Source organism: Rhamphochromis sp. 'chilingali', assembly GCF_963969265.1.
Source record: "Rhamphochromis sp. 'chilingali' genome assembly, chromosome: 21".
Lineage (NCBI taxonomy): Eukaryota > Metazoa > Chordata > Actinopteri > Cichliformes > Cichlidae > Rhamphochromis > Rhamphochromis sp. 'chilingali'.
The window spans coordinates 24,109,833-24,121,619 of NC_137949.1; the positions used below are offsets into that span (position 1 = coordinate 24,109,833).

Consider the following 11,787-nt stretch of genomic DNA (forward strand, 5'->3'; position numbering starts at 1 on the left):
AAAACAACATCTGCCTGTAGTTTTTTAAGCTGGTTAAATATTTTTAACCTCTTTCCTCTGGTGCCAGCTCCATTTACATTCCATGTGACAAACCTCAGCATGCCCTTAATTGTGCGTGTATGTCTAATGATGTATGCTGGGTGTTTCGTTTAGACAGGTGGAGAGAATATGGAAACATCCCTTGTTTGTAAATAGAAAGAGAAAAAGAAGTGTGGTGAGAGACTCCATAAGTCTGACTATGTGTGTGAATATTCACTAATATGAACAAGCGTGGCTTGCTTATGTGTCCTGCAAGTCTGTGCGTGCTGTGAGGCTGTTGTGAATGTGCTGCCGTTGAGCTGATGTGTTTGCGTGATCGTGTTGTGAAAATATGTAGAAATAGAGGGTGTTGTTTGTAGGTGAGTGGGGAAGTAGGTGACCACAGCAGTGAAAGACAAGAGAAAGAAAGAAACCACATGAACTGTGAGCGACAACAAAAAAAAAGAGACGAAACGGAAACATTCCAATTAAAGCAATGACGGAGGGTGACGGTGTTATATCTGCTATGACATCCTACTGATATTACTAGGTTAAACACATTTTAAAGGAGAAAGTGTGAATGAATAAGAAAAGAGTGTAGCGGGTTCTTATCTGGAGTGCAGTCAGTATAACCACGGTGTGGTGCCGGGGTCGCGGTACAGCTGTCCGTCCACGTAGAGCCGGTCCACGGCGATGACAGCACGGGAGCCTTTCTGGATAAAGCTACGTCGAACTGGGAACAGGACCTTGCGTCGTTCCAGGATCTCTTTGGGGAACTGGTCGTTCACGCTGAAGTCCGTTCCTTTCAGCTCTCTGCCGCGACTCTTCACCTGTTCCTTTTGTTTGAATTGGCTGAATTTGGCCACAATAGGCCGTGGTCTCCCGGTCCGCGACCGCGCGCCCCCCAAGCGATGTACTCTATCGAAGTCGATGTTCTTTACGGTGTCCTCCGGCAGCTTCAGGTGGATTTTAATGAAGCTTTTCACCGTTGCCTCTGCGTCCTCTCCGGCAGTTTCTGGAATACCAGAAAACACAAGATTATCTCTCATGCTACGGGCTTGTAGATCGATAACGGACTCTTTTATTTTTTTATTTTCAATGTTTAGCTGGGTCACGTTATCGGTGAGAGATTTAACCGACTCCCGTAGCGTGGCATTTTCAGCGGCAAGCGTTTCCACCTGCCGCTGGCTGAATTCCAGGGATTCTCTCAGAGATTTAAATTCCCGGTGTAAGATCTCCACCAGGGACAGCCTCGCATCGAAACTGGACAATCGCTTGTCGATGGACTCCAGGATTTCTGCGATGTCTTTGCCGGCAGGCGATGTTGTACCGGGGGAGTCTGCCTGGCGACTTCTCTTCGATGACGGCGTCTCGATTTTGGCCGGGGAAGATGCACTCTGGGCCTTATGCATTACTAAATCTTGAAAACAGCGGTCGATGTAATCTTGGAGAGCGTCTAAACTCTCCCCGTTGTCCTCCAGGGTGTTAGAGATGATAAAACAGATGTTGTTAGTTATATGACAATTGATTAGTATATTTGGTAATACTGAAGCTTGGAAAACCTTTGTTAAACTCTATGCTACCATTTGCTTTTTCTCCGCCAAAATCTCCGGCGTCTGACGTCACCTACAACATCACTTCCGTCACTTACCTCTCACCTCCGTCACTTACCTCTCACCAACTGCTCTACAGTATATTGCTAGTTTCTAATTTCTGCAATCACATGAAATTAGAGGTGTTCCCACAGTGTTTTGACTTAGAGTTTTAAAAATAGCTCGCATATGCCCTTATTTTGTTCTACTGCAGTTGTCGGGGTGGCTGAGGCCAGCAGATAAATGCATATATCGTTGAGATTACTTGGTCTCCATATGCAGTGCACCTATATTGTCTCAGATGTTTAATCTCCCACAAGATATATGTCATGTGCATTTGTCAGATCACCGGGCAAACACTCTCTATGTGATTGGTAGCCTGGCTGCCATGACCACAAAAATGCAGACAACACATGCGCAACGTAATCTCCGCTGAGACCTGCAACATTCATATGATGTAAATGCAAAACAGCATGCGTAATTGCATTCCAACATACCCCAATAATTTTGCTCTATGGCTAGATTTTGAAACCAGGTAAAGTATTGCAAGAAATTAAATAAAACAATAGCATCCCATTCCTTTGTTTGTTTCTGGAGATACTTTAACTTATATTTTTTTATACTTTAACTTTTCATTTGATTTGATTTTTTTTGTGGCAAAATTAAATGCAAAAAAAGAGAGCGATACAAATGCACACAGCTGTAAACTGCACTTTGCTGAGTTAAAGTGGCAAACAGCTCTTCTTTCTTTTCATTTCTTCTCTTTTTTCATTTTTTTAACTTCAGGATTTAGAAAGAAATCTTTAGTCCCTGCTGAGAAGGAGATGGATGTGTGGCTGCCCTTCCTCTTTGATTACACCCAGCTTTGCAGAGTCATCCTAGATGAGAAGGGACCAGCCTTTTCCCAGATCACCTGCAACGGTGAGCTGCAAAAATTCGTCTGTAACTGTATGTGCCCACCCCCCACCCCCTTTCCCATCTTTGTTTTCACTCTGACCTTCAGAAGATGCACACAAAGGCTCCCCTCAGCTCAGGCTGCTTGCTTTCCTTAAATAAGAGGAGAAGGGATGAGCAGAGAAAGGGCAGCTCTTTCAGCATTCAGAATAATGATCAGCTTTTCTCATCCCTGAATATTACAAGTAAATTCTCACAACAGTTTGCTCAGTAATATATCACCCAAACACTCTGTCAGAGCTGAGGCCAGTGTCTGATTTGATGCATGTCATATAGACTAAAAGTTCCCCCAGGCCACTTCTTTATGTAGCATAAGTATTGATGCGCCTCGTGGAAGCAGCATCAGTGTTGCAACACATTGCAGATTGGTGAGATCCTGCACAAGGTGTGTCCTGCGGTAGGTTTTTCTTTTCCTTTTTTTCCTCCTTTTTTTTTTTAACTAAGTGGGTGTGGCTTAATTCTTCACTGCACCAAGGCAAAACTTCCACTGGATATCTGTGTGATAGGTCAGCTCCAAACAAGCTCCAGCAGCGGACACAAAGTACTGCACCTCACACATTTCTGGTGTACATTAATCCCACTTTTATTTTCCACAGAAAAAAAAAGATGTTAGTTTTTTTTCTGATCTGTTTCGGTTACATTTTAAAACCATTCTATGAAAAACTGTAGCACCAGAGCAGATTTCTATTGCCCGTTCTTTGATAAAAATTTCAATTTTGTGCTATTTTTCAGTTTTTATCAGCTCGGTTTGGGGAGAGACATTTCTTGTATATAAAAAAAGAGTAGCACTTCATTTCTTCTTCCAGTCATTTGCAAAATAAAACAGATAAAATTTTATATCTCTTTTCTTTTTCGTTTAAATCACAACAAATACATTTAAAGCAAATAAGAAATTAGGCGGTATTTAGCATAATCCAAGCAGGGAATCGGCTTTCATGATGATTATTATATATTTATATATTCATATGTATACATATCTATATATATATATATTATGTCTATATACAAGTATGGCACTTGATTACACAAAAGCAAGAAAACACTTCACAAATAAAAGCAGTGGGCGCTTTGGTGTGTCATAAATTAAGGAAATCACAGACGTTAGCGTTTTGCAGCAAATTCACCAGATACTGTTTTGCAAGTTAGCTATTAAGCAGTGGAATGGATACATGTGTTAAGGTCAGTGGTGCAACACAGGCAACAAAAAAAAACATGAAGTAAGCTTTATGTGTTTTATCTACGCTGAACCATAGTCAGTAAGGATTTATATATCTATATTTATATATAAATCTGGGTGGTTGATTTTTTTTCCTTTGTATGGTGCCATTTAATTAGGTTGGTGCCAAAAACAAAACAGGTTGAAAGAAAATGTCTTAAAAACACCGTCAGGTCAGTAGCACATTTGGATAAGGTCAGGCTCTCAAGTGTTCACCTCTTAGTGCAATTATTTTTGCATTTACTCTCTTCAAGTACAGCAGAACAGCCCCAGAGTAAATATGTGAACACGTTAACATGGTCTCCGTTTACCATCCTACAGAGTATAAACGTTACTAAAAAGTTGCATCAGTGCAAGAATAAATAAGTAAACAAACGTGTAATCCACGCTTGCCATGAAGTCTGTCAAAGACCAACAAATTAAAAAAAAAATTGCCCACTCTTTAAGTCATGACACGAATTCGGCGTGCACAGCTGTCCATCATGTCCATCATGGTTTTTGTTTTTTGTTTTTTACATGTTTTTTTTTCCACGTGTGTTACACATAAGCTGAGTCACTGGATTGAGTGCGGCCAAAATTAGGCACACTCATCCTTGGCAAGTCCTTATTTCTGATTTCATAAATGGACTTTCGCCGAGCCTGCACGCCTCGCACGGCCGTTTTGATTTTCCGCCAGCCCAAGTGATTGAGTTCTGCCAGGTTCAACACCACACAAAACCCACTGACAGCGAACATGAAGACCAGGAACACCGTCTTCTCCGTGGGTCTGGAGACGTAGCACTCGACATCTTTTATGCAGGGGTAGCGATCACATTCATACACCGAGGGGACGTTGAATCCATACAAGAAATACTGACCCACCAAAAAGCCTATTTCCAGCGCGTTTCTGAAAACCACCTGGATGATGTAAAACCTGGAGATGCCCTCTTGCCTCCTCATTTTGGACTTTGTAGTTCTCATGGCCGAATTGGGGATCTCTTTGACTTCTAAACAGTCTGGCTCGGCTTCTTTGGTGGAGTTCTCTGTGTTCTGAAGTACTCCATTAACAATGGTGTTCTTTATCTTTTTGCTCTCGTCTCGTTTCAGCGAATCTTGATCCTTATCTAGTGTCAGATAGACTGTTGAGTAGCGCCGCTCCTTCTGCTTGGCCGACTGATGCACCGAGTATGTGATAAAGCAAAGGCTCGGAGTGCACACCATGATGATTTGAAAAACCCAATATCTAATGTGTGAAATGGGGAATGCCTTGTCGTAGCATGCCTGGTTGCAACCCGGTTGCAAGGTGTTACAAACAAACATGGTCTGCTCGTCATCATAGACAGTCTCTCCAACTATCGCTACGATTAGAATCCGGAAGATGACCACCACTGTTAGTAGGATCCTAAAAAGCAAGCAAACAACAATGTGAAAATACGTGTGAATATGTACGGTTACTGTAAGCGTGGTTCAGTTGTGCGCTGCCTCGGTGGCTGATGCGCTTGGAGTCGAAATCTGGCGTGTTGGTGTAGGGAGCTGTCCAGTGATGGAACAGGACGCTCTTTGACGTGTTATGTGCTTCTAACAGCGTTATTCTCTCATGAATAATGTCACGTCTGTATATAGAGCGTGTGTTTTATGATTTAATGGGAATGACATGTAGGAATCGGTGTTGCCGTTACTGTACCTGTGTGTGCTTTGTTAATGGAAGGAGGTGATAACGCCGACTCTCGTTCAATCTTTGTCTGCCACCCATGAGTGCACAACCACCACTCAAACTCACCACCAAACATCAAATGGATAAATGGATGAATGAACACATGAAACGACACATGGATTTTAGTTAAGGCTTTCAACTTCGCAGCACCATCCCAGGTTCTGAAGAGACAGCTGTTAACTGATCTACTCAGCTGTCTCGCTTAGGAGGAGGACGACGACGACGACAAAAAAAGGATATCTGTGGAACAAGACAGAAAAATCCACAACACAGACACGAAGACTGGGCACCATGCTACAGAAGATCCTGGAGGTAAAAGACAAAAACGGGGGACTGGGAACCATGCTAAAGACGATCCTGGAGGCTGCTGCGTTTCTTCGGTTGATCTTGGTTTTTGTTGGTCATCTTACCTTCCGATCATAGTAGAGTGCTGCTGGACAGCAGCCTCCAGGAGCCTCTCTAGTATAGTCCATTCCCCCATTTCTGAGCATCCGGAGGAGACGAGAGCGCAACGGCACTGTGTTCAAATCCCTCCAAAAAGAAAGGGTTTTATTTCCCGTTCGGCTTCTTTCTGTCTATTGCTGTTGTCAGTCTCCACAAGGCTCAATTTTAGCTAAAAAAAATGCATCCGTCACGGGATGCTGCTACCGTCCTCGTCTCTCTCTTTCTCTCTGCGCGCTATCTGGTTGGTTATGCGCTGAGCGCGCAGCGCCAGTCCTGCTGTGTGTGCCGAGCGCTCCCACAACGTTGCCACACTTTTCCTTGTCATGAGAGTCTGAAGGGCTGATTACTATAAGCCCTCCTATTTTCGATCTTCAGATCAGTTTGATGGGCTGCGCGCTGCGTCTGGATGGAGGGAGGTTGGATTTAATGTCTTGCCAGCGTTAATCCGCCTTTAAGTAGTCTTCCCCCTCCCTCCCACGCGTCACGTACGTGCAGACAGGTCGGTGGAGAGCAGCCAGAAGTATCAGGGTTTCTGATTTCCAGGTACTTAGTTTGGGACATAACGTGCACCGTCCAGTGGACTCTGCTGTAGACTAGGGTGTCCAGAGTGCTAGAATCAAAGGTTTATACATTTTTGCATAGCTTGCTTGAATCAAACCGGTACACTGTATTGTTACTTAACAAATTGAGGTACAAAACTGCACGTGCAGCCACATACAGCAACATCTATATTTTCTGGACAGTGCTTGTGGGGGCACCGTGTTCTGAGAACAAGGTCAAGGGGACTTTTCTGGGATTTTTTTGTTTTTGTTTTTTGTTTTTTTGTTTTAGTTTATAGATAAACACACTTACAGGCAGGCTGCGTCTACCTAGTGTTTCACATTGCATCAGTTTTAACAAAATCTATTGTTTTATCTGCGGTTCTAGGTTATATCTGAAACACAAAGCGAATGCAGCTTTATGGGCTAAGTGGAGGCAGTATTTCTTTCTTGGAGCAGACAGCTTTACATACCCGGAGGATTCCTCCCCATGTCGCCGTCATCTTTGCCCGGTTGGTAGCTGTTGTTTCCACCTCGGGCAAAGATGATGCTCTGGATACAGTGACAGAGTGAAAGTACCATCCGAGCTGCTAATCGCTTTACAAGGCAGCCTGCCTGTCTGCCTGCCTCTCTCTGTTTGTGTGGAAGTTTAAAAATAGAAGCAAAATATGTGACCCCGCCCTGTATAACGCTCCGAGGCTTCAACCTATGGCACAGCACTGTGTACTCATGCTAATATTAGACTATTGTGTGGTTTATAGAACATGTTAAGTCAAAGCGCCCCCCCCCCAAAAAAAAAAATGTATATGTATATATACATATACATATATAGGAGCTTTATTACACAGACCTCTTTATATTAAAATTATAGCTGGTTTCAAACACTTTGTGTCCCCATATATCTGCATTTCTTAACCTCGGAGACGTGGTTTTCTGGTCACGTGACGGTGGCGTTTTCACTAAATGAAACTTTGCTAGGTTAATTTCTCATGAGGTGGCTTATCCTCTCCGCTCACTGTAATCTTTTCTAATTCAAATCTTTAATAACCTTTACTCATCCGTCACGTGATGAAAGGGCAAAGCTTTGGCGCTTAAGAGAGAAGGAAAGAAAGGGGCTGGGCAGGCTGTTTGTTTATTAATAAACTTGTACATCTTCACATAAAATTGCACTTGTGTAAACAAAAAACATTAACAGCAACGCGCGAATTGCTGCTTTTAGTCGTAACTTCGGCTGTAATAAAGGGTGAGGTAATAAAGGGTGAGTGCAATGCGGAGGTGGGCAGGTGGACTCTTAGAAGCACTTCCTGTGGACAATGGAGGGTCCAGCCTCGTCGTACTCCTGCTTGCTGATCCACATCTGCTGGAAGGTGGACAGCGAGGCGAGGATGGAGCCGCCGATCCACACAGAGTATTTCCTCTCAGGGGGGGCGATGATCTAAACACAAGCACGTTTGTCAACTTGGGAAAATTACAAATAAATGTGTTATTCAACAGTGTGTTAAGTTACCTTAATCTTCATGGTGCTGGGGGCGAGAGCTGTGATTTCCTTCTGCATGCGGTCAGCGATACCCGGATACATGGTGGTGCCGCCGGACATAACGTTGTTAGCGTACAGGTCTTTACGGATGTCAATGTCGCACTTCATGATGCTGTTGTATGTGGTTTCGTGAATGCCAGCGGATTCCATTCCTTGGCAAACACACAGAACAAGTGAGTGGGTTTTTACCTCGTGCAGCAAAGTACACATCTGACAGCGCGGTCAGCTGCCACAACAGGTGCTGAAAGGGACAGCTCCGCCAACAGCTGATGTTTGCGGAGCTAAGGTCAATGTGAAGTGGAAGGCACTGCTTTAGACAACTGATATGCATTTAACGGTAATAAGGTGGTAAATCGGTGATGGATATATCTGAAGCTCCACTTGGTTGCCATAGTTAGTCAAAAATGTGAGAAATAGACGTGTATATGCTTAGAAAACAATTCATGTACAAATGTGGGGTAGTATTCTATGAATAGGCGTAAGGAATAATTAACAGTTATAAGCAAGCATTAAATATTGAGAGCCATATTAAAACCCAGATATTAGACTGATTCTTTGACTGACAGCTACCCCTCCTGCTTCACGATTGGTTCACATTAATATTGTAACAAGTTCCAGCAATGGAAGGAATTGAGCTGATCGAAACGTTCCTTACACCAGAAGAAAGTGAGTTTAACAGTCTGTACATTGCAGTGAAGGTCAGACTATACGTGAATGACTATTGCAGGGACTTACAGTTAATTCAGCGCGACATTTCAACAGTGTCACTGCAATTAAATTAGTGCTTAGATGTTGTGTTCGTTTTTACGCACCAATGAATGAGGGTTGGAAGAGGGTTTCCGGGCAGCGGAAACGCTCATTGCCGATGGTGATGACCTGGCCGTCGGGCAACTCGTAGCTCTTTTCTAGAGAAGAGGATGAGGCGGCGGTGGCCATCTCGTTTTCAAAGTCCAGAGCCACGTAGCACAGCTTCTCCTTGATGTCACGAACAATCTCGCGTTCAGCTGACGGAGATAGACAGGCGCGTTGTAGTCAGAAAAAATGTACTTTGGACACAAGATAAATATCTCCTCTGATACCGTGTTATAATAATTCTTTGTATCTTTATACCCGTGTTGATTGTTGAAATAAAACAAAATAAAAGTAAAGTAAAAGTAAATGATGTTTGAGTGATGTTTTAGTGCTTTACAGGTCGCCCGTGTTTGAAATTTGTGACTAACGCTTTACACTCACCGGTTGTGACAAAAGAATAACCACGCTCCGTCAGGATCTTCATGAGGTAATCTGTGAGGTCACGGCCGGCCAAGTCTAAGCGCATGATGGCGTGGGGAAGAGCGTACCCTTCATAGATGGGGACATTGTGGGTCACACCATCACCGGAGTCAAGGACAATACCTAGAGCCAACAGAGAATATGTAAACATTTAATGTACCTTTTTTTAATCTACTCAAATGCTGCACAGCACCTGTCGGAGGTCTGTGTCATACCTGTGGTACGCCCAGAAGCGTACAAGGACAGCACTGCCTGGATGGCCACATACATTGCGGGGACATTGAAAGTCTCAAACATGATCTGTGTCATCTTTTCTCTGTTGGCCTTTGGGTTGAGGGGGGCTTCTGTCAATAGAGTGGGGTGCTCCTCTGGGGCCACGCGCAGCTCGTTGTAAAAGCTGTGGTGCCAGATTTTCTCCATGTCGTCCCAGTTGGTGATGATGCCGTGTTCGATGGGATACTTTAGTGTCAGGATTCCTCTTTTGCTCTGGGCCTCGTCCCCGACGTAGGAGTCCTTCTGGCCCATACCAACCATGACGCCCTGAAAACATCAGGAATCGGTGAAGTGATGTAGTGAAGGATTTACTGATGATTAGAACAAAACATGGCTGGTGGGTTTCCTCCAGTGTAAACAATAGATGCGTGCGTAATTACGCACAACTCTGCTTATCCTTGCAAAGCCTGAGATTATTTTTGATTAAGTATAAATCATGCATACACGTCTCTACAGTGCCACTGTTGTGTTTATGAACAGTTTAAATTACCTGGTGACGTGGGCGACCAACAATGGAAGGGAACACCGCGCGTGGTGCGTCATCTCCGGCGAAACCCGCCTTCACCAGTCCAGAACCGTTATCACACACCAGGGCTGTAGTCTCCTCGTCGTCACACATGGCGGCAGGTCTGCAACAGACAGGCGGGTGCGCGCACGAGCACAATTAGTTCCGATAACAGTTGTCCTGTTCTTTTTGTTTTGTTGTGGGGGTTTTTGTTGTTGTTGTTTTGTTTGTTTGTTTGTTTGTTTGTTTGTTTGTTTTTTGATTGGGGGATTAAAGAGGTTCCCTTCTCTTTATAGGTTCAGCGCAAACAGCACACATAAGATCGTTTTTGGTGGATCCTGAAGCCAGAAACTGGTTATGGATAATACTAAATTAGTTTTATGTAATATATCACATAACAAACTACATATTTCACGAATTTGAGAGTTGTTTATTCAGATATTTAAGTCACTAACACTAGCGCTGTGTAGCGTAAAAGCGTTGTTAGGACTTTGCATCAGTTGTAATCCACAAAAGAAGTTGATGATCCACATGTCGCTTTTGATGAAATGATCGGTTTAATTTAGATAATGATTCTTGTAAGTAAAAGATGGAGGTCATTGCCGTTTGCATTAAAGTCCTGGATCGATCCTAGTGTAATAAATCCAGTGTTTGTCATTTTTTCACTCCCGTTTGATCAGCTGTGAGTACTCACCAGATCAGCACCGGAGGCCGACTCTTGAGTGTGTAAACCAGGGGTGCTGAAATGTCATGCCCCGCCAGTTTATACTCTGACAGTGTCCACGAGAAGGGGCCAACCAGTGCGACCCCTTCTCCATATTTGGTAGCCCACTGCCCCATTGACAACAGCTTCTCCATGAAAGGCATGACAAGTAGAGGGATATCCCCATTTGTGCCTGCTCCCCATTTATGGACGACAGGGATGCGGACAAAGAGACAATGAGAGGCTTTCTTTTGATCCCTCTCGATAAATCACTGTAGGATTATTTAGAAACATCGCCGTGTCTGGAAAAGTTCTAATCTAGTCACACATTTCTATCTTACAGAATTGTTTGAACCCAGCCAAACTAAGTAAATTCCTACATTTAAACATGGGTTACACTTTCCTGTATAATCATTGTTTACACAATTCTGTCCATATAAGTACTGAAAGGTGTAATATTGGTCAATATATGCACAGCTTTTTTTTTCTTTTTTCATTTTTGCTATTGTAATATATTTGCTTGTAGATTTAAAGGACACAGCCTGTGCCAAGTGTAGAGACCACTTGTGCCACAAACCTGGTGTGAGCAGCTCTTTGACTTTTTAGAAGCTTCAAACCTCTCGTGTTGGTTTTGTGTTAAACAAAGCATCTTCCTGAAGAAATAGTCTCATTCTGGTGCAGCGACTATGTATATGTTTAACATCCTCGACTTGCCACGAGGCAAAGGAAAAGAGATGTTCACAGATGCATTCAAATATTTCCATAAAATCTAAGTTTCCATGATTGTAATGGTCTCTCTGTAAAATAATAATGTTGTGGCCATAGTGCATGCTGCTTGTTTGCCTTTGGAATATACTCTAGTTCATGATTGAGCCCCTTCTGTTGTGTTTGCATTGAGTGTATTGAGCATAAAATACATGCATGAACCCACAGTCAAAAATAGAGGCAATTACTTGGTCATAGTATAATGTCAAAGGTCATTGTGGTATGCTGAAGGCACTTCTACTTGTTTCTTTCTCTCTGTCTGAACAGATAGTATTA

At 43.2% G+C, this 11,787-nt stretch overlaps 2 protein-coding genes across 3 annotated transcripts; both read right to left on the reverse strand.

Moving 5' to 3' along the window:
• Positions 1–3,133: 3,133 nt before the first annotated feature.
• On the reverse strand, positions 3,134–6,349 carry LOC308388952 (gap junction delta-2 protein). Of its 2 annotated transcripts, none has more exons than XM_080869995.1 (2): positions 5,884–6,349; positions 3,134–5,161 (listed from the first exon to the last, which is right to left on the reverse strand). In XM_080869995.1, the coding sequence occupies exons 1-2, from the start codon at positions 5,952–5,954 to the stop codon at positions 4,318–4,320; spliced, it is 915 nt and encodes a 304-aa protein (XP_080726121.1). In that variant the 5' UTR covers positions 5,955–6,349; the 3' UTR covers positions 3,134–4,317. The 2 variants fall into 2 exon arrangements, with proteins under 2 accessions (XP_080726121.1, XP_080726122.1); XM_080869996.1 differs by having other exon boundaries at positions 5,444–6,349.
• A 1,230-nt stretch (positions 6,350–7,579) lies between these two features.
• LOC308389747 (actin, alpha cardiac muscle 1) lies at positions 7,580–10,794 on the reverse strand. Its single transcript, XM_080871271.1, has 7 exons — positions 10,738–10,794; positions 10,029–10,167; positions 9,481–9,805; positions 9,227–9,388; positions 8,806–8,997; positions 7,964–8,145; positions 7,580–7,891 (listed from the first exon to the last, which is right to left on the reverse strand). The coding sequence occupies exons 2-7, from the start codon at positions 10,155–10,157 to the stop codon at positions 7,748–7,750; spliced, it is 1,134 nt and encodes a 377-aa protein (XP_080727397.1). The 5' UTR covers positions 10,158–10,167; positions 10,738–10,794; the 3' UTR covers positions 7,580–7,747.
• Positions 10,795–11,787: the final 993 nt, after the last annotated feature.

Excerpts from the sequence above, each read along its gene's own strand:
- LOC308388952 (XM_080869995.1), bottom strand. The coding sequence starts at position 5,954 with ATGGGGGAATGGACTATACTAGAGAGGCTCCTGGAGGCTGCTGTCCAG. Across the intron at positions 5,162-5,883 it reads CACTCTACTATGATCGGAAG|GATCCTACTAACAGTGGTGG; the intron begins GTAAGATGACCA and ends CTTGCTTTTTAG.
- LOC308389747 (XM_080871271.1), bottom strand. The coding sequence starts at position 10,157 with ATGTGTGACGACGAGGAGACTACAGCCCTGGTGTGTGATAACGGTTCT. Across the intron at positions 8,998-9,226 it reads TTATTCTTTTGTCACAACCG|CTGAACGCGAGATTGTTCGT; the intron begins GTGAGTGTAAAG and ends TATCTCCGTCAG. Across the intron at positions 7,892-7,963 it reads CCAGCACCATGAAGATTAAG|ATCATCGCCCCCCCTGAGAG; the intron begins GTAACTTAACAC and ends GCTTGTGTTTAG.